We start from the raw sequence: 27927 nt of genomic DNA, 5'->3' as shown, positions 1-27927 counted from the left end.
TATTTTATGAACCCTGAAATTTTAAAAAGGGAAAAAAAATTATAGTCCGGTAAAGCGTGTACATGTTTATTTTTTATTTAGTTACAAAGACTTGGATTTCTGATCTTTGTTAAAACAATTTTCCTTTAATCATAAACATTTTAATCCATAATATTGCTACTTGCCCACATTCATATTTCATACTCATACTCGAGAACAAGAGTCATAGCTTAAAACCATGAGAATAAGAATTCACAATCACAAAATGACATGTTCATATATAATTACATTGGATTCCAACCCCAGCACAGTCCGACAGAAGTCCGACACAACGTCCAATTGACAGAAAACACAGCAATCCAGTAATAGCAGTGTCCAGAGATACAATATAATGAAAACAGCGCCAAAAGAGATAGGACAGCATTTGAAACATACTGAAATAAAAGACACAGTCCAAGCATCTGCCATTTGTTCCAGAGAACAGTCACATTTGTAACGAGAGCCCATTTATATGAAAATTTTGCTCTGTACGAATGAATATGAAATCAGATATATGGGAATCTTTGCCACGGAAATACCATATCCTTGTTTTATCATATGATAAAATCAGAATTAAAATTAAAGATTTAAGTATATTATAGTTTTAATATTTGTGGCAAATTATGTTACCATTCACCTTCGAAAACAAGTATATAAGAACGATTCAATCAGCTTCATAATCAGTTATCAATCAACAAGAGATATGATTGAATCAGAAGCGTTACTAACGAGTGTATGCCGTGTTTCGTGAGGGAATACCAAACCAGGCATCAGATGGACAACCTGTGATGTAATTATCTTATCAACATTTCAATAATGGCCAATGATTGCTATCAAACATAATATAAAACGTGTAAATAGCTTACCCCAATTCTAATGAAGTGTCTGAAGCCTTATTGTGTTGAAGAATGCTTGTTTTGTGTTGTGTATATATACTTTCAGAAGTCTGAGGATGATCATGAGTTTCCGAAGGAGGCTCAATCAACAAGAATTCCACTGCAGTATTATTCTCCGAATTGGAGCGCTCTGTCAACTGTTGAACCTGTACGCTGTCTTTCGTTATAATCAACCAGAAGAACTAGACCACAACGAAATACAGACGCCAATTCGAGAAAACAGATACCTTCAGGTGAAGTCTCGCATTCTCCTCCTCAATATGGTGTCCCTGGTTCCATTAATTACAATTGAGCCAAGAAAAAATGAGTTTGACTCAAAAATTACACGGTTAAATTCTGATAGCAATATCACAAGTGCCATATAAGCTGTGTTTGGATAGTTTCTGGTGAAAGAGTCTTAAGTAGACAATGAAGTGGAAGATATGATGACAAACATGTGCAATCATTTTAGGCTTCTCTTGCACTGAGATCTATTATGACTTTTTCAGTAGTGTTTAATCTTGTCTAAGGTGTTATTTGATATTTTTAGTTGGCTAAGATGGTCTAGAAGACTCGTGTTACTTTCTCATGTGTTACTTTTGGGAGAGATTTTTGGTGTTTGGTGTGTCTTCCAAGAAACTTAGAAACAATGTAAAATTATAAGGAGACATCCAATTAACTTCGTTTACCATTATTTATCATTTGAATCAATCAAATACAATTAATTTTTGTATGACAATATTTGAAAAGACAATATGTTAAAGAGATTAAATTTCCACAATCCATAGCAAATAAACTGATATATTTCTGGATTCGATTGTGTAAAGAATTTTTACCATCAACGTTTCGAATCACACCAAGTGATCCATCATCAGGATGAAGAGAGCAAGAAATGTCAAACAAAATGTTGATTGACTTATCTTAATTATTCCAAATAATTTTTTTTTAAACATTAAAAAAATTAAATAGCAAAATATTTTCAATATGAACATATTTAATAAGGACATTATAATTAATTAAATGAAAATGTCCTTTCTCAAATGCAGCTTTTAATTAAAAATTTGCATGCACTTGAAAGGGTCATTTGACATTATGCTGAAGAATCCCTTGGAATTTTGACGAGTGTTTGCCAACTTAGATGTCTCAGGTTGTGTAAAGGAGAAGTTTGGAAGAATGGGGAACTGAACGCATTCTCATTTCTCGGGTATTGTTTGGTTTGCAAATACATATTAAATTTTACAGGCAATACATAAATTATGTATGCAGTGCGTGCCAGTGCCAAAAAAAAGTAAATTTAACCTTGAAGTGTGATAGAGTGCACTAAAGATTAAATTTTACAGTACTATGCGTGATGGTGAGATTAAAAATTAAATACAATTGTTATTAAATAGACGAGTCTGAAAACCAACTGATTATAAGAAGATTTCCATGATGATTGAGCCTCACAATGCTGGGCATTAGGAGTCTCGAAAAAGATGCCGTACAGGTTAATAGGAGTCGATTGAACTCTTTGTTAGAGATTTCCATGACAAGTTAAAAGTCGATTGAACTCTTTGCTGGGTATTAAAAAATTTCTATACAGTGATTGTTCATCTCACGGAAAATTATAAATGTTAAAGGTAATTAAAGCTCTTCTCAGGGGTCAAGAACATTAATGCCGGTCAGACTGGGGTTTTCTGGAAGGAGTTTTGAGGGATAGGTATGTTGTTTTCATGAAGATCAGAAATTATATCTATGTATTGTTCTTACTGAAGAAATTAAATAGAATATTATTAGGTTCTATTTCTTCTTGTAAAATATTGTCAATTTGAAACTCCCGATGACAGAACAGCGAGCTGAGGTCGATTGCATTGCAAATCAGAAATACAAGACTTCCTTAGCTAAACTAATAATAAGCACATGAAGATAACTTCGAATGATGTTTATGCAAACTGTTTGACATAATGTGGAGCTAATGGAAGTGAAAAAAAAATGGTAATAAACAGGGCTGTCTACTACAAAATACACATGAATTCCTAAACGAAACAAATACAAAGCAATGGTTTAAAGTGTGACCCATATAGAAACTGTAAGATAAGTATCATATGCCTTAAAAACCAACAGATAATGTCCGTGTTTAGGGAGATTTGAAGCACCAAATATGAGCTACAATTTTTAAAAACTATTGCATAACTATTGTACTTTCGGTACAACCACTAGTTATTAAATTTAAAGAATTCTCAAGGAGTCCCTTTTCCTTTCAAACAAGACATATAACCCTGCGACAGCCAATGTGTAAACTTTGAACCCTCTCAAAGAAGTGGAGAAGGCGACTCCAATTTTGCCCATTGAAGACACCTGTTGGGTGCATATGTGAAGTCCAACAGTCACCTTTTTATTATGCTCATTTTATTATTGTTCCCTCCAAATTGTTTGTCTCTTCATTTCCTTTGAGACTTTATAAATATGTTTTGGAGGTTGATCATTGTATATTGTATTCGAAAAGCTAAAGCAATAGCTGTGATGTAAAGTTCAATTATTTACATTAATAGAGATCTTCCCTATAGTGTGGACGTAGCCACAATTTGTGGTGAACCACGATAAATCGTGTGTTTGCATTTCTCTTTTCTTTTGCTTGTTCTGTTCATTTCCAGTTTGCACTTTCAGTGAACTTCACAATTGGTATAAGAGCTTGGTGTAGACACCGGAATTGATTTTGGTGTTTGAAAATCCGAAGTCATAGAAGATTTGCGAGTGCAGAAATTCTCGGGACAGAATTTCAGTTTGTGGAAAGTTCAGATGCATTCATTGTTGGTCAAGCAAGACCTGGCAGTAGCAATTGATGGAAAGGCAAAGAAACCGGCTGCAATGACGGATGAAGACTGGGTTAAAACTAATGATAAAGCAAAGGCAACAATATTTCTTTCTTTATCACAGAATATTTTATTCAATGTTGACAATGAATCTTCGACAAAGGAAGTTTGGGATAAACTTCAAACTATGTATGAAACAGCCTCAACTGCAAATAAAATATTTATTATGAAGAAGCTCTACAAGTTGATAATGAAAGCTGAGACTGCGATGTCGAATCATATAAATGATTCGAACACCTTGCTATGCCAAGCAACCTCTGTTGGTATGACACAAGATGCTGAATCTAAAGCTATCATCTTGTTGTGTTCATTACCGGATAGCTAGGATCCTGTTGTTACACCAGTTAGTACTTCTAACTCCTCAAACAAAAAGTTGGTCTATGATGAAGTGATGGCAACTCTACTTAGTGAGGATATGCGGAGAAGCAACAAGGAATCCTCATCTGGTGAAGCCCTGACAATGGTGAGCACTAAAAATAGAGGAAGAAGCCAAAATAGAGGAAGGAACAATCATCATAGAAGATCAAAATCAGCTAGGCACTCAAAGTCAAGGGAAAGGAAAGGAGGAGACTGCTAGTTTTGTGGCAAAAGTGGTCATGTGAAAAAGGATTGTAGAGGTTATAAGAGAGCACAAGAACGAGTGCGGGAAAGTCAAGCCAACACCATCTATAAAAAAGATGATAGTGTGTTGATTTTATCTACAACTGAAACCACTTCAGCCTCATGGGTTTTGGATTTCGGCGCATCATTTCACGCCACTTCATTTACGGAATACTTCTCAAATTATCAAGAAGGTAAGTTCAGTGAAGTATACTTGGGTGATAATAAGGCATGTGAAATAATAGGGAAAGGAGATATTTTATTATCTTTGAAAGGCACCGTTAAATGGCTACTAAAGATGTGCATCATGTTCCAAAACTAACGAGAAATCTAATTTTCGTAAGTCAACTATTTGCATAAGGTTTTGTCACTTCTCTAACTAATTCATGGAAAGTCACAAAAGGATCCATGTTAGTTGCAAAAGGCGACAAGATTGGGAGCTTGTATATTGTAGAAAATATTGGTGAAGTGGGGGCTGCCATGATAGTTGAAGATAGCAATTCTGAATTGTGGCATCAAAGGCTCGGTCACATGAGCCAAAAGGGCCTTGCTGTTATGCATAAAAGGGAGCTATTACCAGGACTGAAATCAGTTGACTTACAATTTTGTGAACATTGTATTTATGGAAAAAATAAGTGAATCAGCTTCTTGAGGACCAAACATGAAAAGAAAGGTACTCCTTTGGCTCTTGTTTATTCTGATGTATTCGGACCCATCGAGGAAAGCTCTATTGGAGGAGCAAACTTCTTTGTCACCTTCCTTGATGATTGCACGAGAAATGTATGGATTTATTTATTCCATAAGAAATCTGATGGTTTCAACAAGTTTAAAATCTTTAAGGCTTTAGTACAGAATCAGTCTAGCCACAAAATAAAGTGCTTGCAAATGGACAATGGCGGAGAGTTTTGTTCATCAGAGTTTGATTCATTTTGTGCAGATAATGGCATCCATAGAATTAAGATTGTTCCATTCACCCCGCAAGAAAATGGAGCAGCGGAGAGGATGAATAGAACAATCCTTGAGAAATCTCGCTATATGCTCTCTAATGCCGATTTAGGCAAGGAGTTTTAGGCAGAGGCATGCAATACAACAATATATTTAATCAACCAAAGTCCCTCTTCTCGGTTGGACTTTGGCATACCTGAGGAAGAGTGGCTGGGAAAGAAAATCTCATATTCACATATCCAGGTGTTTGGATGCGAAGCTTATGTACATGTTCTGAAGGAGAAAAGATAAAAGCTTGATCCAAAATCACAAAAAGGTATTTTTGTGGGCTATGGTGAAGACCAGTTTGGTTTCAAAATATGGATCCAGTTGGGAACAAATTTTTCAAAAGTAGAGATGCTGTCTTCAACGAGAAGGTATTTCCAGCATTACATAAAGAAGAAAACATGGTATGTGAATATGCACCTTTCTCTATTTTTGATAATAATAATGCTGGTAGAAATTAGAATGTTGTTTCTCCAAATGTTCTATCTCCCACCTCCATCTTGGCCCTTGCCCCTCTATCCTCTTCTTCTACTAGCATGTGGAGTAACTCGAACACTACTGGTGATACGAGTAGTCACAGTTTTGAAACTCCAGTTTCAAATTAGAACAGAGATGATAATACTCTATTTGAGTATAGAGAAAATGGTAATTATGCTGATGAAGTCACACTCCTTGCCGATACACATGGTCACATTCACAGGCACGGTACCTCCAAAGATTCTTGCACTAGAAAGATTGGCATAGCTGGTCAATGCACCAAAGACTATATTCAATTCGATGATAGTCTTGACCCCTGGCGTCTAGAGAATGCAGAGGACTATGAGCATGGTCGCATCTTTCATCATGCTGCGCACAAGATTATAGAACATCCTGTCAGACAACCTCGCAAGGAGTTTATGAGTGAAGACACTGACACTGGCCATCAGACTGCTCACACAAGAGATGTTCTATCCAATTACTGTCAGTATGAGCCGAATCCACAAATTGTTGTAGGAACACTACCTAATCACTCTTGTCAGTAGCTAACTCATGGCTCTCCTCCAAATACCATTAATGTGAAAAGACAAAAGTTCACTCACGACATTCCAGCTTCTTGTCATGTCTCGTAGGATGCCAAAACACTTCAGACTCCCTGTTTAAATACAAATACAGGTTCCCCTATGCAAGATCACAATGATGAGAATGAACTCCACACGGGTCAATTAACAGTGCATGATAATTCTTTGACGTAGACCCTTGTCATTTGTCAAGGTGAATCTAACAATGGATATACTTTCAAAGGCAGAAGTCATGGTGAAAATTTCAGTAATAGACTTCCTACACAGTAGAGAAGTCAATTTAATGTAGAGTATGGATCTCAAAATGATCTATCACAGGCTGTATTTTTTCCAAGGCAAAAAAACTCTCAGAGCCATAATTCCAATATGGGGATTATTCAAAAAGGATTTGAACAAAACCGAACTCAAAAGAAGAGTCATTTTACATCTTCTCAAGGTAGTGATTATGAATCACTGAGAAAGACTTCTCATGATATTGAAAAGGAACATGCTGATGGTAGTATACAAAATGGGGATAATTTTCAGGGACTAAGAAAATCTACAAGACAAAGAAGGCTTCCTACCTGATTCTCTGATTTTGAACTCCTATACTCCGAAGAAGCAGAGCTGGAACTCTTGCTTTTAGACCAAGTAGAACCAACTAGTTTCGAAGAAGCACGCAAAGCATCAGATTCTCACAAATGGGAGGCAGGGATGCAGGAAGAGATGGATTCTCTGATGCAAAACAATACTTGGGACTTGGTTCCTTTGCCACCAAATCGAAAAGCTCTTAAAAATCGATGGATTTATCGATTGAAAGATGAAGGTAAAAATCAGAAGAGGTATAAAGCCAGGCTGGTTGTCAAAGGTTTCGATCAGCAAAAGGGTATAGACTTCAATGAGATTTTTTTTCCCGTGGTCAAGATGACTACAATCTGGGCTATTCTTGGCTTAGTTTCTGCTCATGATCTTGAACTTGAGCAACTAGATGTCGAGATCGCATTTCTCCATGGTGATCTGAATGAAGAAATTTACATGATGCAGCTTGAAGGATTTATTAAATGTGGTAAATAAAACTTATATTGTAGATTGAGGAAGAGCTTGTATGGTCTCAAGAAAGCTCTGAGGCAGTGGTACCTCAAGTTCGATCAATTTATGACTGAACATAATTTCATTCAGTGTGAATCTGATCCATGTGTCTATTACAAGAAGTTACCTGATGGTTCCTTTATTTTTTTACTTCTCTATGTTGATGACATGCTTATCGCTGGTTCATCTATGAAGCTGATTTCAGAATTGAAAGAAAAAATGTCAGAAAGGTTTGCCATGAAAGATTTAGGGGCAGCGAAACGGATACTTGGCATGGACATTATCCATGATAGGCACAAGAAGGAAATAAAGCTTTCTCTCGGATACTTGGCATGGACATTATCCATGATAGGCACAAGAAGGAAATAAAGCTTTCTCAAGAACACTATGTTCTTAAGGTTCTAGAAATATTTGGCATGGTGGATGCCAAACCGGTCAGCACCCCTCTCATTGATCATTTCAGATTGTCTTTAGCCATGTGTCCCAAGACACAAGAAGAACAAGACTACATGAAGAACATCCCTTATTCTTTAGCAGTCGATAGTCTTATGTATGTAATGGTGTGCACTCATCTAGATATTGCCCAAGCAGTGGGGGTTGTCAGCAGGTTCATGAGCAATCCGGGTAAACAACATTGGGATGCGGTAAAATGGATCTTGAGATATTTTAAGGGCACTTCTAATTTTGTACTGTGTTTTGGTGGCAAAGACACTTCACTCAAAGGTTATACGGATTCAAATATCGCTAGAAATTTAGATAATAGAAGATCTACTACTGGTTATGTCTTTACATTTGCTAGAGCAGTGATTAGTTGGGCATCAAAGTTACAACAAGTGGTCTCACTTTCCACTACTGAGGCTGAATACATTGCTCTTACTGAAGGAGCAAAAGAGTTGATTTGGTTGCAATGTTTGTTTGGTGACTTTGATTGTCCTCAACAAGGTTCAACCTTGCATTGTGATAGCAAAAGTGCTATTGACTTGGCTAAAAATGCAGTGTTTCATAGTAGGACCAAGCATATTGAGGTTCACTATCATTTCATTCGAAGTAAACTTGAAAAGGGCAAACTTCAAGTCTTGAAGATTAACACCAAGGAAAATCCAGCTGATGCATTAACCAAGGTTGTTCCACGAGAGAAGTTCGAGTTCTGTCGAACTTCTCTTGGTGTTGTAAAGAAATAACAGTAGGGGAATTTAGGAGAGACTCATACATTACCGTTGTTGGACTTCAAGTGGGGGTTTGTTGGGTGCATATGTGAAGCCCAAGAGTCACCTTTTTATTATGCTCATTTTATTATTGTTCTCTCCGAATTGTTTGTCTATTCATTTCCTTTGAGACTTTATAAATATGTTTTGGAGGTTGATCATTGTATATTGTATTCTAAGAGCTGAAGCAATAGCTTTGATGTAAAGTTCAATTATTTACATTTATAGAGATCTTCCCTGCAGTGTGGATGTAGCCACAATTTGTGGTGAACCACGATAAATCATGTGTTTACGTTTCTCTTTTCTTTTTCTTATTCTGTTCATTTCCAGTTTGCACTTTCAACGAACTTCACAACACCAGTAGACGATTTTTAATTCTTCGAAGAGAAAACTACTGACCAACACTGTCAATTCCTTAGCTGTCCCTCTCGTCCATGAGAAGATACATAGCTTCCACTATTTTCTATTGGCCTGCCGTATAATTTGAATTTAATCTCACTTATACGGTGGTCTGATGCCGTAGTTACTTTCATTGACTTCTTTCAATGTCCTTTGTAAAGGCCTGTTTTGGAATTCGTGTGTTTTAATATTCATGCTTTTTTATCTATTTGATTATTAGTATTTGAATTGAAATGTTGCTTAAAATTAGTTTCACACTTATAAAGTGTATGAAATGCACACGGAAAGCGTTCCATTAGCATGAGATCAACACGTATTTATTATTATTACTAACTAATTAACAACATGGTGTAAGGGTGCATTTCGTATACCGCATAGATTGACCATTTGGTGACAATGTGGTGTGAAGAGAAATGACATGAAGAGGGATCGTGTAATAAATACCAAAAGTAGTTGTTCATTTGAATTTCATCTGGTATGAATTGTCAAAGACTGACAACATCATCCATGACATAAGATCCAAAAGTATGTCCCTACACTTTTATAACCATGCCAATTTCATTAACGAGAGACATTGTCTTATATGTTACACAACATCCACAAGTGAGATTCTGGATACACTGTATAAAGCAGTACCCACTTCACCAATTTTCTATCTACACTTCTCTTCACTGGAATTCCTCACAGCCAGTATTAAGCCATGGTTAAATCATTTGCAGAGTAGAAGCCCCAAAATAAAGGCTTACTAGAGAAGGGAGCAAAAGAATTGAAGGGGGTCCGCAGAAGAAAATGGGGGAACAATGAAGGAACGATGGCTACAATGAAGGAACAAATTATCGACAAGGGACTGAACGATCAAAAATATCTAACGTTTACATGCCTTCTACAAAGACCTAGCCAGAAAAAGAAAGTGAGAATAGTAAAAAATGTTAATGTATAGCATACTTAACAATTTAGTTCATATCATAATATGGCAGTGAGCATGTCCAAACCCTTCATAGTTGGAAGCAAGAAAGTGGACAGTCATAATGTCTTTGATGGACAACAAGGCATAGGAGTACATCTACTAAAATTTAGCATGCATGAGCTTTGTTCTCTTTTCATAGTGCCACAACAACCTCCAAAAGGGCAGTAGTGTGAGTCCATAAAATATTGGCAAGGGCAGCCAATCAAAATTGCATGATAATACTTTGTATGAAGTGGAAATGAGGAAACAGTCCTGAGTAAAGTGCTTAATCACCTTTAATATGAAAGAGTAGACCACCATGGTTAGAAAAAGGCTAAGGACCTTAGAACAATATTATGGGAAATAAAGTTTCATGACAGAGGTAAATTGTAGAAGACAAACATAAAGTTTTTGTTCATAAAGATATTTTGGGGACCATAAAAGTCATGAAGATTGGTAAAAGGAATGTCTTGCCTAATCCCTTCCTATTGTAGATTCTCGATGGCAAGGACTGGGAAAGAATGAAAAAAGTCTTAGATATCAAGAGAGACAAGTAGAAGTGGAAGTTTGAGAAAGGAAAAAGGCCCGATATTTTGTCATGAAAGTATGATAGTTATCATTAAGTATACATTTTGAGTGACTAGATTCTATCAAGAGACTAAGAATACAGTGATAAGATTGGCCCAAAAAGACAACTTGAATAGAAGAGTGCCATATCCATAGTTAACCTATGACAGATCTATACCCGCGTTGACAAACATAGTTAAAGGATGATAGGGATCTTGAGAAACAAAAGAGATTTCCTTGGAAAACTAAATGAGGCACAACGAAGATATTATAATATGGTATCTTGGAAATAATAGAATCCTTAGGAGGGTTAAAGCTGACAGAAAGGATAATGAAAGCTAAGGATATGGTTGACTTTATAAGGTTGATATGATGGTAGATCTTGTTAGAGTAATCTTTGTTTCCTTACTACTTAAATCATTTTGATTTAATTAGTAAAGTTATTACTCTTTAGTGCTTAAGCTTTCTCTTAGGTGCATTAATAATTAATTATTTTATTAATTATTAATGTGCAACCTAGGTTTCTTAGGCTTTAGAGTTTTGTTCACCTTTAAGGTTGGACTCTTGTAATTTTTTTTTATCTCTTTCATTTCTGAGAATATATGAGCATATTTTTCAAAGCAAAACCCTTGCCTTCTCTCATTTTTTCTTCTGTGACAGGTTTCTTACATGTAGGTATTCGAAGGCTTTGTGGATTTGTTTTGATCAAATCCTTCATGGTATAAGAGCTAGATCTATTGCAACTTGTTCATTATTTGGGGAAAAAGGAGAACAAGGGTTTGATAAAACAAATTTAGAGTTTTTTTGAGTATTTTTTTGAGAAAACAGTGGGGTTTATTGATTTTTTGAGCTGCTTGACGCCAAATGGACATTACCAATGGATCTAGAAGGCGTCAAAACCCCCATTTCCATATAAAGTTTGTTTGTTTTGGACAACGTTGGTCCGAGAGGCAAATTATTTTTCCCAGAAGGCTATGCGGCCTCTTGCACGCTCTTCGAGGTAATTTTTCAAAAAAAATTTTAAAATGGCCCTAGGCTATTTTTTGGTCTGTAGACCCATTTTTTCGACCGGCTTTTGTGTTTTCCGGTGCAGGCTATCAACTCTTGGTCGCTGACCAGTGACTTTTTCATTTTTGGTGCCAGATATAATTTTTTCAATGCCGATGGTCGAACTCCGCTGCTCCTCCATCGTACAGCCACCCAAGCACTGCTCACTCTTGCTCTGCTTTGTTGTGGTGTCGCGTGGGCTGAGCTCTGCCTCCCCGCCACCCTTGGTCCACTCCGCCGCCACTTTGGTGGTAATTTTTTTAAATTTAAATTTTATTATTTAAAAATAATAATAATAATTTCTCTTCTTTTGGGGGCCTTTTTAGTTTTTTTGCAATAACTCAAGCATATGGGGGTATTTTTTCGATCTGAAAGAAGCATCAGAAAACCAGTTCCAACATGGAGATGATGGAGAAGAAATTTTTGGGATTTTTTTTCCATATTGATACCAATTTTGGCATTTGAAGTCTGTTGATGGCATCTGTCTTTTGGGGGGAAAAACTTCTTTGTTGTAGCTTCGTTTTCTATTATGAAAAAAGTGCCGCAAAGTTCTTCTAGAGAACTCTCTAGATTCTCAGTCTTTTCATAGTATTTGGTACCAGGCATTTTTTATTCATATCTAAAGCCTTTTTGCTCTTCTCTCCTTTACACAATCAATTTTTAAGTTGGGGTTTAGTTTATTACATTGTGGGGGGGTGCAATTTCCTTTTTGTATTTTACTTCAAAATTGACCCTTCTACTTCTGACTTCTTCTTCTCTTAATGACAAACTCTTATGTCGCCTACCTTACACCTCACAACTACCATACTTGGAAAGGACAGATGACAAGATTGCTTATGGAAAAGGGGTTATGGTCATGCCTCGATGTGGTTTAGCCAATTCTACAGAGGCCCTATGAGGTTCTTATAATAGCACAATAAGATGGATGAAGCAATGGGCATCATTGCAATGAATATTTCAGATGGGTTACTATTTCACTTGGATGGTTTGACTACACCCATAGCAATGTGAGACAAGTTTTCCATCTTGTTTGGCACAATGAATCAGTTCAAGGTTCTATAGATAGATGCAGAGTTCACCTCCTTGGTTCCTGAATCATTCACCAGCATTGAAGACTTCTTGATGAAATTCAAGTCTCTTTGATCTATTTTACAAACTACTGAAAAGAAAAAGTTAGATGATGAGAATATCTTTCTAACACTCTTAAAGCTTCAAGGTTCTTATCAGATTTTCACTTCTACCTTCTACTCCACTATGGATGCTCTAGGTGCATGACATGTTATGTCCTCTTTTGAGATATTCTATGATAGGTTAACTCGTGAGAAATCCAAGCTCACTCAAATGGATTCATTTAAAGGTTCACAAACACAGGCATTGCTTGTCAAGTCACCTCTGGATACACAGAAGCTGAAGCAAATATCAAATTCCTCTTCTCAACACTTTACTAGTTCATCATCTTCTTATAAGAAGGAGAAAAAGAAGACTAAGACTCCTACTTGTTCCTATTGCCAGAAGGGACCTCATGATGAGTCACATTATTTTCAGAAGAGATTTGATGGCTATGAGAAATAGATTGCAGATTTGCAAGCTCTTCTTTAGAAGAGCACTATATATCTGCATCCTCTTCTACCTCACAGAGGTCTGCCTTTTAGTCTTCTTCCATCTCTTCGAAATCTACATCAAATTTTGGATATGGTCATGAATTACAGGCTTCCATTGCATCCCCTTCCTAGGTCCCTTTGATACTAGATTCAGGTGCTTCTCACCATATGACATCTTCTCTAGGAATCTTCTCCACTATTGAGGCTTCTCCCATTCCTCATATTCTCATGGGGAATAACACTACCTTAATAGTCTATGGGTAAGGTTCAGTTGGCATTCAGGGTGGCACATTCAATGATGTATTGTATGTTCCATCTCTCTCTGCAAACCTTCTCTCAATTTATCAGATTACATGCAGTGGATCAGGGAAGACAGTTGAGTTCATAGTAGATTCAATCTTCACTTGGGATAGTACAATAGGAGGCCTTATTGTTTTAGGGATGATAGATCATACCACCTGTCTACAGTTTTTCGCACTTTGGTCCTCCATCTCCACTGTCGGAGCACAACTCCTCTCTTACGCAAGAGCATCATGTGGTGCAGTTAGTGCACTTGAACCTTTGTATTATTCCCAACATCACTATTTTGACTACCACACCACAACTAGTTGAGGTTTTTTCTCTTCAACAGGATTCTACTTCCACTTTGCTAGACCCTCCAACTCCATTCATTGAGCCTCCAAGTGCACTTGTTGTAGATTCTACAGAGGACATTCATCTCCTCTTTCATGATACTGTTAGCACACCTGCATTGGGGATTCCCTTTCAGGACCCTCATATTTTCTCCTTTGAGCATTAGTTAGGGCTTCCAGTCATTCAGTGGTTTTATTGTTCTATGCCCTTGTTTCTTCTGCATTGGAGTTCCATTGGTTCATTCATTTTTATAAGGGCTCCATCATTTTGGGGGGGCTTTGGTGTCTCATCTCTCTCTCATTCAGAGAGTCTCTTGAGCCATTTCCTTTTTGTTGTTTTTTCATCTCTTTTTGGAGAGGAATTTTTCCCACTAGATTTTCTTTTTTGTCTCCAGCTTACAGAGATTTCCTTGTATTGGGTACCTTATTAGGCCTTGTTACCAGGACCCATTTCCTACTTTCATAGCTATGCTAGGTTGGCTTTTCCCTTTCACTTAGCTTAAGGGGTCTGTTAGAGTAATATTTTATTTTCTTACTACTTAAATCATTTTGATTTAATTAGTTAAGTTATTACTCTTTAGTGCTTAAGCTTTCTCTTAGGTGCATTAATAATTAATTCTTTTATTAATTATCAGTGTGCAACCTAGCTTTCTTAGGCTTTAGAGTTCTGTTCACCTTTAAGGTTGAACTCTTATAATTGTTTTTTATCTCTTTCATTTTTGAGAATATATTACCATATTTTTCAGAGCAAAACCGTTGCCTCCTATCATCTTTTTCTTCTATGACAGGTTTCTTGCATGCAGGTATTTGAAGGCTTTGTGGATTTGTTTTGATCAAATCCTTCAAATCTAATAAGGGAATCCATATTAGGAAGTCAGCATAGTAGTCAATGACAAAGATGCCAAGATTAAAGATGATAGTTTTTAGGAAGAAGTTAGATTAGTGACTTGTAGGATGCATCTTGAGAGTGGACAGCTTAAACATCATACACTAAGGCTTGATTCATAAGTTAAGTGTTAAATAGTCAAAGTTGACTTATTTTTTCAAGCTTAATTTCTTCCTTAGTGTGTGATATTTAAGGGTGGCCTCTTGAGAGGCATGACGGCAACATTGAGACAAAATGGAATAGTCTCTAACAAAAAAAATACATCATAGCCTTATAGATCATAAAAACATTAATACAAGTTGTAAAAAGTTACAATTAAAGAGTTAGTAAGAGCTCCTTAGCCCTTTCATGGAGTCCAAACTCTTTCAAGGTGCATATGACATGTCTTATAAAGGTGGAAGGCAGATTTTGTCAGTTTGGATGAGTAATGAATAGGTGCATGCTTATTGGACCCAATTGAGTGAGTTGGAAGACATAGAAAGAATATAGGACAATTTGAGGCCATTCACAAGCTCAAGGATCTCATTAATAGGGTCTTCACAAAGAAAAGTCATGATCCAAGTCTTCAACATTCTTTGTGTAACAGTCAAAGAGATCAAAGAAGCAAGAGTAGCAGTTGGGTGCCTAATAATGCTCACCACGTCAATAGAATAAACATGACATGTGTCTTTTAATCAAAATTTTAAAATATTATCTTTTTAAATTTGATTTAATCAGAAAAGTAATAAATTTAAAGTATAAGAACATAAAAAATTAAAAGTAAAAACATTAAAGAATAAAATTAATATATATTATAAATAAGATTTAGTTATGTTAATGAGGGGTACAAATGTATGAAAAATGAGAAAAAGAAAGGTACGATTCAAGAAATAATTAATGGAAGAGAAAACAGAATAAGAAGAAAACAAGCAACTCCTTCAAAAGCTAAATTTATGGAAGGTTCCAACTCTTTCAAAGGGTAGCAATTATGAAGGGTAGTGACTCTTTTAGAAAGGTTGTAATTATGAAGAGCAGAAATTGTGAAGGCTCGTGTTTATTTCAAAGTGTGGTGATTGTGAAAGGTTGTTACCATTCAAAGGGAAGACATGATAAAGAAGTGTGACTCTCCTAAACATTGCAAGATATAAAGGGGAGACAATATCATTCAAGTGAGATTAGTATAGGAAGTGATATATTATTCTCAAAGGTAGCAACAAAAAGTTAAGGTAAAGCAAAAGATTAGGGTTTTGGGTTTAAGGAAAACTACAAATAGGAGGAGTCCTTTTGGTTCCTATTCCATGAGGGTCAAGTGTAGATGCACTTGCTTGAAAAAGTTCAAACAAATGTCTGAGTCAGCCCCCATATGCCTTGTCCATTCTCCAAAGTGCAAGAAGAATGACATGGACATGGGTATCCATGTTGAGATTACCGTTGAGATGGGGAAAGATACCCCTATCTAGAAGGGGTCCTTTATTTTAGAAATCTTGAACATTGGCAAGTGTATTATGAATTTGATGAAGAACCAGAATGTTGCTCTTTCATGCTAATATAGTCAATGAAAGATAATACCCAAATGAGATGTTTAACCTTGTAGCTAGATTAAACCACAATAGAAATGCTCAAAAAGGATAACCAACAATGAATATCAAAGGAAGAAATTTCACTAGATTATCATCAAGTTAGCTTGCAAATGCATATATTACATCATCATTGTCAATATGCAACTACAACTGGACATTTTTCATCCTAAATTATGAAACCCCAAACAAATACTAGTTATCCCACTTGTGTCTATTGAATCTCTTCCCATCCTTCTATCTACTAATAACTTGGCCCCCTTTCCATCTAACACTACTCAAACAAGGACCACTGGCATGTACATACATATAATATTACTAGACACAAGTTGTCTGATCCAATCATTAATTTCCAAGACAAAGGAAATGTATTACAAATAGAAAGGTCAAGACCAAAATCAATTAGAACAACCCCAAACAATTACATTTTGTCCTACAAATATACAAGAGGGTTGTTGAAATGTATTACAACACAGAACAATGCACCAATGGCATCCCATGTCATGAATCTTTATCACAAGTTGTAACTTGCCATTGTGACCATTAGAAGAGGAAATTTGGTATAGGAAAATTTAGAATAACATGCAACGATAGACATTGGATCTCCAAGATGTCTAGACCAGACCATAGGGATTTCATAATAAATTGAGTTATCTAAATTGATCACAACCTTAAAAGGTAGGAAAACTCTAAAAAAAATAGTAACTAGATGAACCAAAAAGAAATATTTTTGGGCAATGCAAGATTGTCGATGCCTTAAGAATTTCCCTGCATCAAACACCTCTGGTGGATAGAATATTTTTCATAAGCATAACTTATGAACATCTAATAGGATTTGAAACATAAATCCCATGCTCTTTCTTGACCCACATATCTTATTTATTAGAAAGGACATGACTATGCCAACTCTACAAATCTAAAAATCCCAAAGAATACATTCTCCTTAGGTATCTTATTGCTACTACTTCCATAACCTCTATTCTAATCCGTATTAGTACAATAGGTGTCTTGGTCTCTATCACTTTTGCAATCACCAACTAATACTTTATTCAATTTTTGTTGTTTGATTCCACCACTTACATCATTCAACAAGTTTGTGCTCTCTAATACAATCATAAGATTTTTCTTCTCATCTAATACCATTTCACCAATAGCCTATGGTGACATCATCATCCGATTATCTCTAGTTGTCAATCTCACCGATTCATATTCGCTCATTAGATTCTTCAACAACTATAAAACCTCTATAACCTTCTAATCCACCTATTGCAAATCCATCACCATATGATATGAAGTAATTTGTTCTCCTAAGATGTAAGTTCTCGACATGGTTAGGTTCTTATCTTTCATTCCTTCCTCCTTCGAAGGAACTAAAGTAAATCTTCTATCATCTTTAAAGAGAAAAAATAAAAAATTGGTAATCATGGAAAGACCAACATTACATCACCAAGGTCTACCCAACAAAATACAAAAAGAACTCATGTTAACCACATCATACTATACCTCATCCTAGTAAGGTCCACTATTGAAATTAAGCCAATACTATTATTTCACTTCCTTTGTATGATCATCTTGAAACAGGATTATTCCATAAGAACAAGATGTTTGAGTCTCCTCAGTCCTAACTTTTGCATCATTTCCTCTAATACAAGGTTATTAGTATTCCACCATCAATTATAAATTTACAAAATTTACCTCCATGTTTACAAACAGTTCAAAATAAATGCCTTCTTTGCATAGGCTCTGGTTCCTTCTTACTCAATATAACTCTCCTAAACATAAATTTTTCTCTCATCTTAGGTGTAACTTCTCTCTTCACTAGTTCATTTCTATTTTTTCCCCTTGTGTACCACAAGGTTATGTGTTTTCTTTCTAGAAACAATTGAACATTGGAGAGTCCTATGTCCAACATTTTGATATTTAAAATAACTACCTTCTAATTTTCCATTATGTTTGGCTTTTCCTTGAATCAATTGATCATGTTCTTCTTAATTCACAAGTTTAACTTTGCCTTTATCATCAACTAATTTATCCCTACCTTTAGAGGTAACTTGTCTTCTTCCTTCATGACATATTGATAAGCTTATTAAATTGTACTAATATTCAACATACTTAACTCATCTTGAATGTTAAGTCTCAAACCATTAACATACCTAGCCACCTTTTCCTCATATAACTCTCTATATTTGAATCTAATTGTTATCTCTAAGAACTCCTGTGTATACTCCTTAACTGTCAAATCCTTTTTCTTTAAGTTCTGGAATCTCTTAAATAGTTCCAGTTCATAGTCCTATAGTATGAACTTGGCATGATATATAGAAACCATAACTCTCCATCTAGTGATCTTAGGTTCACCATTATCATCTCTATCTTTCTACAATTCTTTCTTCCATAAGGCAACATGACCCTTTGACTTAGTTTGTGCTAAACAAACTCTTTGTTGATCTCAATCTCTTCAAGATCAAAGTAATCCTATAGTTCATTAATATAATACATTAATTCTTGTAGATGTAAAGAACAAAAAATGCATGCACCATCAATTCTATGATTCTTACCTATTTGTACCATAAATTATAACAATCTTTCTTCCTTGGTAGGAATATCAAATTACGTTGTCTCAATATCTTTAGGAACTTCTTCAATTTCATCTTCAATATTAGGATTTCTCCTAGTCCCAACCAAAGCATTATGGATCTCAATCCTTATCTCATTATTGAAATCATCCATCATTTTCTCTATAATATTCTAGGATTCATCCTTCTAGGTGGTATGTTTATAATATTTCCATTCTTCAACTCCTTTTTTTTAATGATCTAATCACAAATGTTGATTTCCCTAATCCATTCTGAAAATATACCAACACCAAAAATCTACCTCAAGCAAATAGGTCTAGTCGGTAACTGGAAAACTATCAACTTATCAATAAACCAATCATCCTTGTGTAACCTTGTATAATTACAATTTAGATCCAATCTTTTGTGAACTAATAACTTAGGTTCAACAATTGGAGAGTCCTATGCCAAAAATTTCAACATTTGAAATAAGTACCTTCTAATTTTCCATTATATTTGTCCTTTCCTTGAATCAATTAATCAGGTTCTTAAATCACAAGTTTAACTTTTCCTTTATCAAAAATTGATTTATCCCTAACTTTAGAGGTAACTTGTCTTTTTCCTTTAGGGCATATTGATAAGCATATTAAATTGTACTAATATTCAACATACTTAACTCATCTTGAATGTTAAGTCTCAAACCATTAACATACCTAGCCACCTTTTCCTCAGATAACTCTCTATATCCTGATCTAATTGTTATCTCTTAGAACTTTTTTGTGTACTCCTTAATTATCAAATCATTTTCTTTAGGTTCTAGAATCTCTTAAACATTTCTAGTTCACAATCCTCCAGTACGCACTTGGCATGATGTATAGAAACCATAACTCTCCATCTAGTAATATTAGGTTCACCATTCTCATCTCTATCTTTCTACAATTCTTTCCTCCATAAGGCAGCATGACCCTTCAACTTAGTTTGTGCTAACCTAACTCTTTTTTGATCTCAATATGTTCAAGATCAAAGTAATCCTCTAGTTTATTAATCTAATACATCAATTCTTCTAGATGTAAAGAACCAAAAAATCACACACCATCAATTCTACAATTCTTACCTATTTCTACCATAACTTTTAACGATCTTTCTTCCTTGGTAGGAATATCAACTTACGTTGTCTCAATATCTTTAGCAACTTCTTCAATTTCATCTCCAATATTAGGATTTCTCCTAGCCCTAGCCAAAGCATTATAGATCTCAATCCTTATCTCTTTCTTTAAATCCTCCATCATTTTCTCTATAATATTCTAGGATTCATCTTTCTAGGTGGAATTTTTCAAGATTTCCATTCTTCAACTCCTCTGTTTCATTGATCTGGTCACAAATGTTGATTTTCCTAATCCAATATGACAATATACCAACACCAAAAATCTACCTCAAGCAACTAGGTCTATTTGATAATTGAGAAACTAGATCAACTTATCAACCAACCAATACTCCTCATGTAACCTTCCATAATTACAAGTCAGATCCAACCATTTTCCAATCAACAACTCAGGTTGACAGGTGCAATTTCCAATCTCCAAAGCACTCAATACTTCTCTTTCCACCTTGCAGTATCCTATAGTTGATGTGGCTAAGATCCTCAACTTCTTCCACCCCAAAATAATAGGGAATGCAAGTCTGAGACACTGGATTCCAAGTTTTTCTTTAACTTTGATGTAAACCACACTTTGATACCACTTGATATAGTCAAGGAAAGAGAATCTCCGAAGGAGATATCTAACCTTGCAACTAGATTAAACCATAAAAAGAATGCCAAAACAAAATAACAAAAAATGAACATTAAAGTGTTGGAAATACAATCAAAAAAGTAAACTTTGAGAGGGGTGGAGGGGGTGGGGGGGGGGGGGGGGGGGGGGGAAGCGTTTACGAATTAGCACTTAAAACTTCAACCTTAAAATCATTCACCACACATCCATCTCAAAATCTATGCATGTAAACTGAAATACCAAATTAAGCATATACATCCATATTATGTAGGTAAATAAACATTCAACACATGTATAACACAAGATATTTGGTTATCCAAAAACCCTCCAAGCAGAAGGTAAAAGTAGGGTGGGGATGACACACCCAAAAATCTCCACTACTGTAGTAATAAAGTCGATCTAATGAAGGTTACAATGTTTGATCATGAAACATGATCTACCCTATGAAAGTTTTTCCCTATTAAAGGCTTACAAGATTGTTAGATCTTACCATTGAAGAATTTCAACACCCTATTAGAAGTGTGCCTGATAAAAGGAATTTAACTTATAATGAAGTAAGAACCCTATTAAAGGATTTACAACAACCTGCTAAGACTACTCTGTTAAGAGATTTAACTGATTCACCTATTAAAATGTCTCAACAGTGATTATGTAGTTACCACTCTACTACTAGATAACATATCACCTCTTTTCTTATGTGTACTTGATCCTCACTAATTAGATGTATCTCTGTTGTCTTCTAATTCCTTTTCTCTATTCTCCTCTAACCAATTTTGCAATGTATCTCAATTCACAACTCCTTAGTCACCATGAATGCTCTATTTTCTCATGAAAACTTCTCTCTTTTCTCTTTCTACACTCATAAAAAGTTTAGGGTTTTTCCTCCTTAAGAAGACCTAGGTGACTTAGGGTTAGGTATGAATCAACAATTGTGGTTCACCCATATTGCTTCTTAAACCTTCAATTTTTCTGATTGGCTACATGTACTACATAGGGATTATCAATAAAGACTCATCCTTATCATCTAAGATCACAAAAAAATCCTTAAGTTGGCTCCAAAATGTTTTACATAGTAGTTTGTGCCATTACAAACAACTATGTCAAAATTGTATTACTCAGCACTTGAAGTCCTTGATTTTCAACATCAGCTGTAACTTCAATGCTATAGCTTGGCCTTTGAATGACTTGACATCAATTGATCACTGGCATTTGAATGACTCAAAACTTACTATTTTCTCAGCACTTGAGTGACTCTACACTTACTAGTGAGTCTGCACATACTATTTGACATCTTATGCTCGACATGTATTACTTGTTCGGCATGAACTAAGTAAATGATTTAAGTATATTGTCACTCATATGTTAAAACCAATATGAGATTAACAATCTCCCCCTTTGACATGAGTGGAAAAATACTTGGTCATGCATGAATAACCTTAGCCTTTCAAGCATAACTCAGAAAATATCCATTTACATACAAAATTTCAAAAATTCAAAATTTTGCAAAACTTATGACTCATCAGTCATACCTCAAAATTTAATAACTCCCCTTGAGTTGATTATTCTATTCTAATTTTGAAACCAAATACTCCTTCTGAGTAGATTCTACATATGCTGACTCTATATTTATTTGATCTCTACTTATCATGCATTCTCCCCCTTTCTTTATTCTCCCCCTTCATTTATTTTCCCCCATTTTGACACTTATGTCATGGGTTGTACACAAATAGTGTGTTTGTCCAAGAAAGTTTTATGGATCTCAATTATTATCTTAAGAGATACATCCTAGTTATCACAAGCTACTTCCAATGATTTGAGTTGGATGGCTAACTTGGCAACAAGATGAACTAAGCCTTCAAGTGTAGAAAGATGGGGATCTTTCTATAGTAATTTCTTTGCAAAGGCTAGCTCCTTGTAAAGTATATCCATGTGAGGAGTCAACATGGATTCGATGTTGATCAGTGTAGCTTGAATATTTGCATCTTCAACATGCAGAGCTATCAATTGACCTTGGGAATTCATTAAATTCCTGAAGTGCTTCTAACTTTGAGTAGAAGAATTTGGTAGAGTAGTACCTATTAACTTCATATCTCCCTCTAGATTTTCAATATGGTGCTACAATTCTTGTGTGAATAGAGTTGTATCACACAACTTGGTGTAAAGTGAGAAATATTCTCTAAGACTTTCTTTACACTTTCAGTCTTGGTTGCTAACTCAATGTAACTAAGTGCAATAGCACTTCATATCTTTTCATTGAATTTTCCTTGAAATTTTCTCTTAGAACATTCAAGTAATATTATATTGGAATCTAGGTTTGCATCATTGAATTGTTCTACAATGTTTACCTACTACTCCATGATAGACTTGTGTTCTTCAGGTGTTGGCAAGCTGAATGCATCAATAAATATATCTTTGATGTCTTGTAATGCTTGCTTCTTCCTATGCTCCCTTCTAAGTAGTTCTTGATGCTTTTTCTTTGCAAGTGCATCCTATAGTATGCTCATTTAGTAATTACTGATTGTTGCAAGGTCAAACTTTAATAAAATAATCACTTCATCCAAGTTGACATCACCAAATGATGTAACCTCATCAACCTTGGATGTACTAGGACTAGGCCTTGATGACTGGAGTGGTGTAGCTTCTACACTCGGCCAGTGAAGTGCTTGACTTGGAGGAGTAGCAGTTGCTAGCAAAGTAACCAGTGTTTGTATTACTAATTGCTCTCAGGCTCCGTAGTCAAGTCCAACTCTTCAATCCTCTCCTCTTCTTGCCTTATAATTTCAATTGCACCTTGAACTTGTGTTCCAATCTGTGCATTTATAGCAACTTCTGGTATTAACACATTGTGCACCAATTTGCTGATGTTGGTCATAGATGTCTCTTTTCTTTGATACACTACAATGGGTAATGTAGGTTGTATCATAGTAAATTGAGGGGTTTTTGATATGTCTTGTGCTCCCACCTCTATAGATGTCTTCTCTGCCTTCTTAAGTTCATCCACACTCACCAATATAGGATGACTACATGCTTGTGCCTTGGTGGTGGTGTCTAGCAATATCTTCTTCATGTCCTCCTCTGTTAGGGGATTGATGTTCTGAGGCACATTTTTAGAAACATCCTTGATTTGTATAATTTAAATGTTTTCTTTTGTCCCATGTTGTGGATTCACACTTGACATCTGTATATCTGGTATACTCTATTATGTTTGCAACTCATTTTCAGCTATTGCCTGTGTATCTACATTTTTCTTAGTTCCTTCCACATGTGCATCTTTCCCAATATCAATTGTATTAACCTTAGTTACTTCTTGTTCACCTTTTTCATCACCTACCTCAACAGATGTCTGCTCAATTGCCTTGGGTGTTGTCAGCCCATAAATTACCTTCCATTCTTGGGTAATCTGCTAAACAACATCTTCAATTTTATTCTACAAAATATTGAATGCTCAGTACTTTGGAGCAAATCTTCCTGCGGACTTCTTAATGGCCCTTTTCATCTCAAATTTATCTTAATTTGGCATCACTCTTGCAAGTGTAGTTTCTCTTATGTTTCTCTCTATTGTGAGACTATATTTCCATCTTTGTTCAACTTTATCATATAAGTTCTTTGGTAGAGAGTTGGCAATCTCAATTAGAGCCATCATAAATGTTGCCATAATGGCATATACTGACTCCTCTACCTTGTTCATTTCTAGCTTTCCAAGCTTATCAAATTCAATATGTGAAAATCAACTTAAACCTGCATTAGTCTTTATATTTTCACATAGATTATCCAAATCAGAAGGACTATGAGTTGCCACTTTGTTTTAGTGCTAACAACAATTCATCTCAGGATGAAATTGAACATGCTGGTAAAAATGAAAACTAGTCCCTAGAATCATCTTCTAATGTTTGAACAAACAACTTCATCTGAATGTCTTCATGAGCAATTTCAAAATCACCAACCAAGTCATTGAATAATTGAACATGATGGTTAGTTGACCTTTCATGGTTCCCACCAAACTTAGGCAAATATTTTCTGAGGTTACAAGGCATAGTATTCGGGAAACCATGAATACCATTAAAATTTAATGACATATACCACTTGGTTGAAAAAGATCCAGGAACTTTACTAGCTGGCTGCATACTAGGTGAAATATAACTTGACATTCTTCAAACTCAAGACTCATTCACCATTAAACATTTTCAAAAATCATAACTGGCAGCAGATCTTCACAACCCTCTACCAAATGAACACTTCAAACACACTTCACAAACTTTAAATATAAAAAATTGAAACTTGTTCTAATGAAGTACATAAAACTTATCAAATCATTCTCCTCTTCTTAGCGCTAAAATTTCACTTGATGGAGAACACATATGTGGAACTCACTTTCATTGAAAAGAAATCATATGAAAGCATAAAACACCTCAAGTGTTGCTGCATGAAACCACTGATTTGCTGATTGGCCTGGTGCTAATCTGAATTCTTCACACCACTGATCATAACCTTACAGAGTCACCATCTCCTTGAGGAGAGAAATGAAATCACAATAGTGATTCGCATTTATCATTTCAAAAAAATTTAACAGCAAATCAAACAATACTCTGAAACTTACTAGTCAGAAACTTATATAGATCTCTCTTCCTGCTTGAAAATTCACATAACTTTCAAATCTGCTTATTTCAACAGGAAACTCTTTGAAAGCAATTATACAACTGATCTACACTGGTTCAGAGATCCTTTCGATAGAGTCGCCACTGTTAAAAAGATTTTAAACATGATTCATAACACTACAGATCTGAACTAAATTGTCAACTGTGTAAAACTTTGCAAAACTTTAAAAACACTTAAAAGAGAGCAAACATCATTCACCAATTCTGACTCTAAATTATAATAGTATTCTGAAAACAATAACCGATTGACATGACTGAAGATGAACACTCTTAGCAACACAATCTGTATTCAACCTTGAAAAATACTGCTCCAAATGGATAAAAACTTACTGGGGTGCATGAAACTTTAGCAAGGAAATAAGAAACACCTCTTGCTATATATTTGCTATATCCAATCTATTTCATGCCAAAGATTTTAGCTCTTTTTATATGCAACTCCCCAGCAAAGTCGCCATTTTTTTTGTGTTTGAAAATGTTACCAATTTCCAATTACCCTAATGAGAACAAAACACATCTAGGGGCAGCTAACTCCCATTTTCAATATGCCCATTCAGACACCAGGCCAACTATTAGGCAGTAAGACCTAATGATCCTATAACTGATCAGTGCCTTAACCATTGGGCAAATCCATGAATCACAAACACACAGATGGATATTTGATACCTATTTGTATCCTTAGATATATGATCTATCCATTTAACTTGTAAATGGACATCTATGCTCAATCTGAACCTCATTCTTACATGATATCCCCATCAATAACCTTGCAACCCTGTTATTTCCCTGAAGCATTTACATAACTACTTGAGTTACAGGAAATAATGAAATAGCATACAGCCTTAAGGGATTGTAACTACAATCTAGGCTCTTTGTTCAGAGATTGTAAAACATTGAAAATCACTGATAAAGGAGACGAGAATCAGAAGGAAACTAATGAAATTCATGTTCCTTTGTATTAATTTCCTTGAAACAATACATTTAAATGCATGCAATCGAAACATGAAAACACCTAACATGTTAGAACTTTCTGTATTAACCTTCCTACTACTGGTCGCATGAGAGAAATTTCTGAAAAATGTGGTATCACAGTATGGGAAGACATCAAACCTAGATCCAAAACCTGGTATCTCAATAGTGACAGGTTTTTCTCCAAAGACTGGAACCCTTCCAATGTATTAGAGTGAAATGTCCCTTTACTGATTTTATATGATATTTCACACCTCTAATCATATTTTCAAGATCAAACAACTAATATCACATAGATCCACCAAATTTCTCAAGAAACCCCAAATTGGGTATGCCAGAAATAGTGCCAAAAGCTTCACAGCTTCACCTATTATTAATAAATCTGAAAGTGGACATTTTTACAAAAAATTGAGCAGAATAACAGCCTCTAAAATGACATTTCCAGATCTGTATAACATACACACAATAGCTCCCAAACGGAGGACAAAAACAATGCTCATCAGGCTCCCGAAAATAGCACAAAATAGTCCAGAATCACCACAAAAACTTAATAATCTATCACAGAAGTAAAATCATATCCAAATACATATATTCAGCTCTATTTTAATATTTTAAATTCTAATATACAGAAACAACCCAAACTGATATGAAATACTCAACTTGAAATAGCAAACTCTTACAAAATATACACCCGAAAACCCACAAATCTGCACTGTTCAGCACAAAGACAAACTCTGCATGAGCATGCACATGGAATGGCTTCAAACTCCCATCCTTAGCCTTCTTGGAAACCTACAAACTCCCATTCTTGGGTCTCCCTGTAAACCTGCAAACTCCTATTCTTGGGTCTCCTTCTCCACAGGTTTGGCAGCCTCTGAAGAATAACAAAAAAATGAGCAAAAATCAAGTTCTGGAATCAGCCCAAAATGCCTCCAAACCCCTTAAAAGAGGGCATAACCCTAACTCACTTCCAAGAGGGGTTAATAAAACATATTTTAATAATAATCTTCATTTATTAGTCCATTAGCTTCCAAAGATTATCCCCTTTTGTTGAAACTTCGCCTTTTTGGGCCTTCCTGCCTTAGCAAAGATTATTATTTTTTAATTATTTGAAAAGGGGAAATGACAAGTCCTCCCCTCCCAAATATTGCTTGTCCTCAAGCAATGGCTGAACAATCAATCAATCAATCCACCTGAATCCCAAATGTAGTCATGAACTATACTACTGCCAATTAACATAGGCTCCTGCAATATCCTCTGCAATATGACCAAGAGGAATCCATAATCAAACTGACAATTATAGCTCAACCAAACTCCAAAATCACCACTTCCACAGTTAGAAACCCACAAGACACAAACTCTTAGAACATCAAAACCCAAGTAAAGTGGACAAATCAAATTTCCAACACAGTAAATACCATCAACGCATCCCACTGGCCTATATGGAATGTAAATCCAACTCCGCAACAATGGTGAATGCTCTCGAATGAAACTATACCAAGTATGGAGAATCCACACACTGTACAACTCCTACAATCAACACAACTTTGCAAATCACTGGCCACTGTCTCATAACCATAACTCCCATGTACTATTGATGGTGAAAAGACATTACAAGATAAATAGCAAGAATTGGAACCCAAACCAAATTTTCTTTCCATCAACTCCTCAACACAAGGATCAAA

The 27927-nt window shown here is 35.4% G+C and overlaps 1 protein-coding gene across 1 annotated transcript in view; it reads right to left on the bottom strand.

Annotated features, from left to right (window-relative positions):
- Positions 1-639: 639 nt before the first annotated feature.
- The window catches only part of LOC149533960 (MADS-box transcription factor 22-like), a 153086-nt gene continuing 125798 nt past the window's right edge, over positions 640-27927 (bottom strand). The window contains exons 9-11 of the mRNA XM_089805938.1: positions 1142-1183; positions 885-1060; positions 640-801 (exon numbers count right to left, since the gene is read on the bottom strand). Coding sequence (XP_089662064.1) covers positions 789-801; positions 885-1060; positions 1142-1183 — 231 coding nt within the window. The 3' untranslated portion in view covers positions 640-788. The remainder of the gene's footprint in view (positions 802-884; positions 1061-1141; positions 1184-27927) is intronic.

The sequence above is a fragment of the Cupressus sempervirens genome, chromosome 10 (genome assembly GCF_028749045.1).
Source record: "Cupressus sempervirens isolate cs-2001-9-10 chromosome 10, ASM2874904v1, whole genome shotgun sequence".
NCBI lineage: Eukaryota > Viridiplantae > Streptophyta > Pinopsida > Cupressales > Cupressaceae > Cupressus > Cupressus sempervirens.
This window is presented reverse-complemented; position numbering and strand designations above follow the sequence as displayed.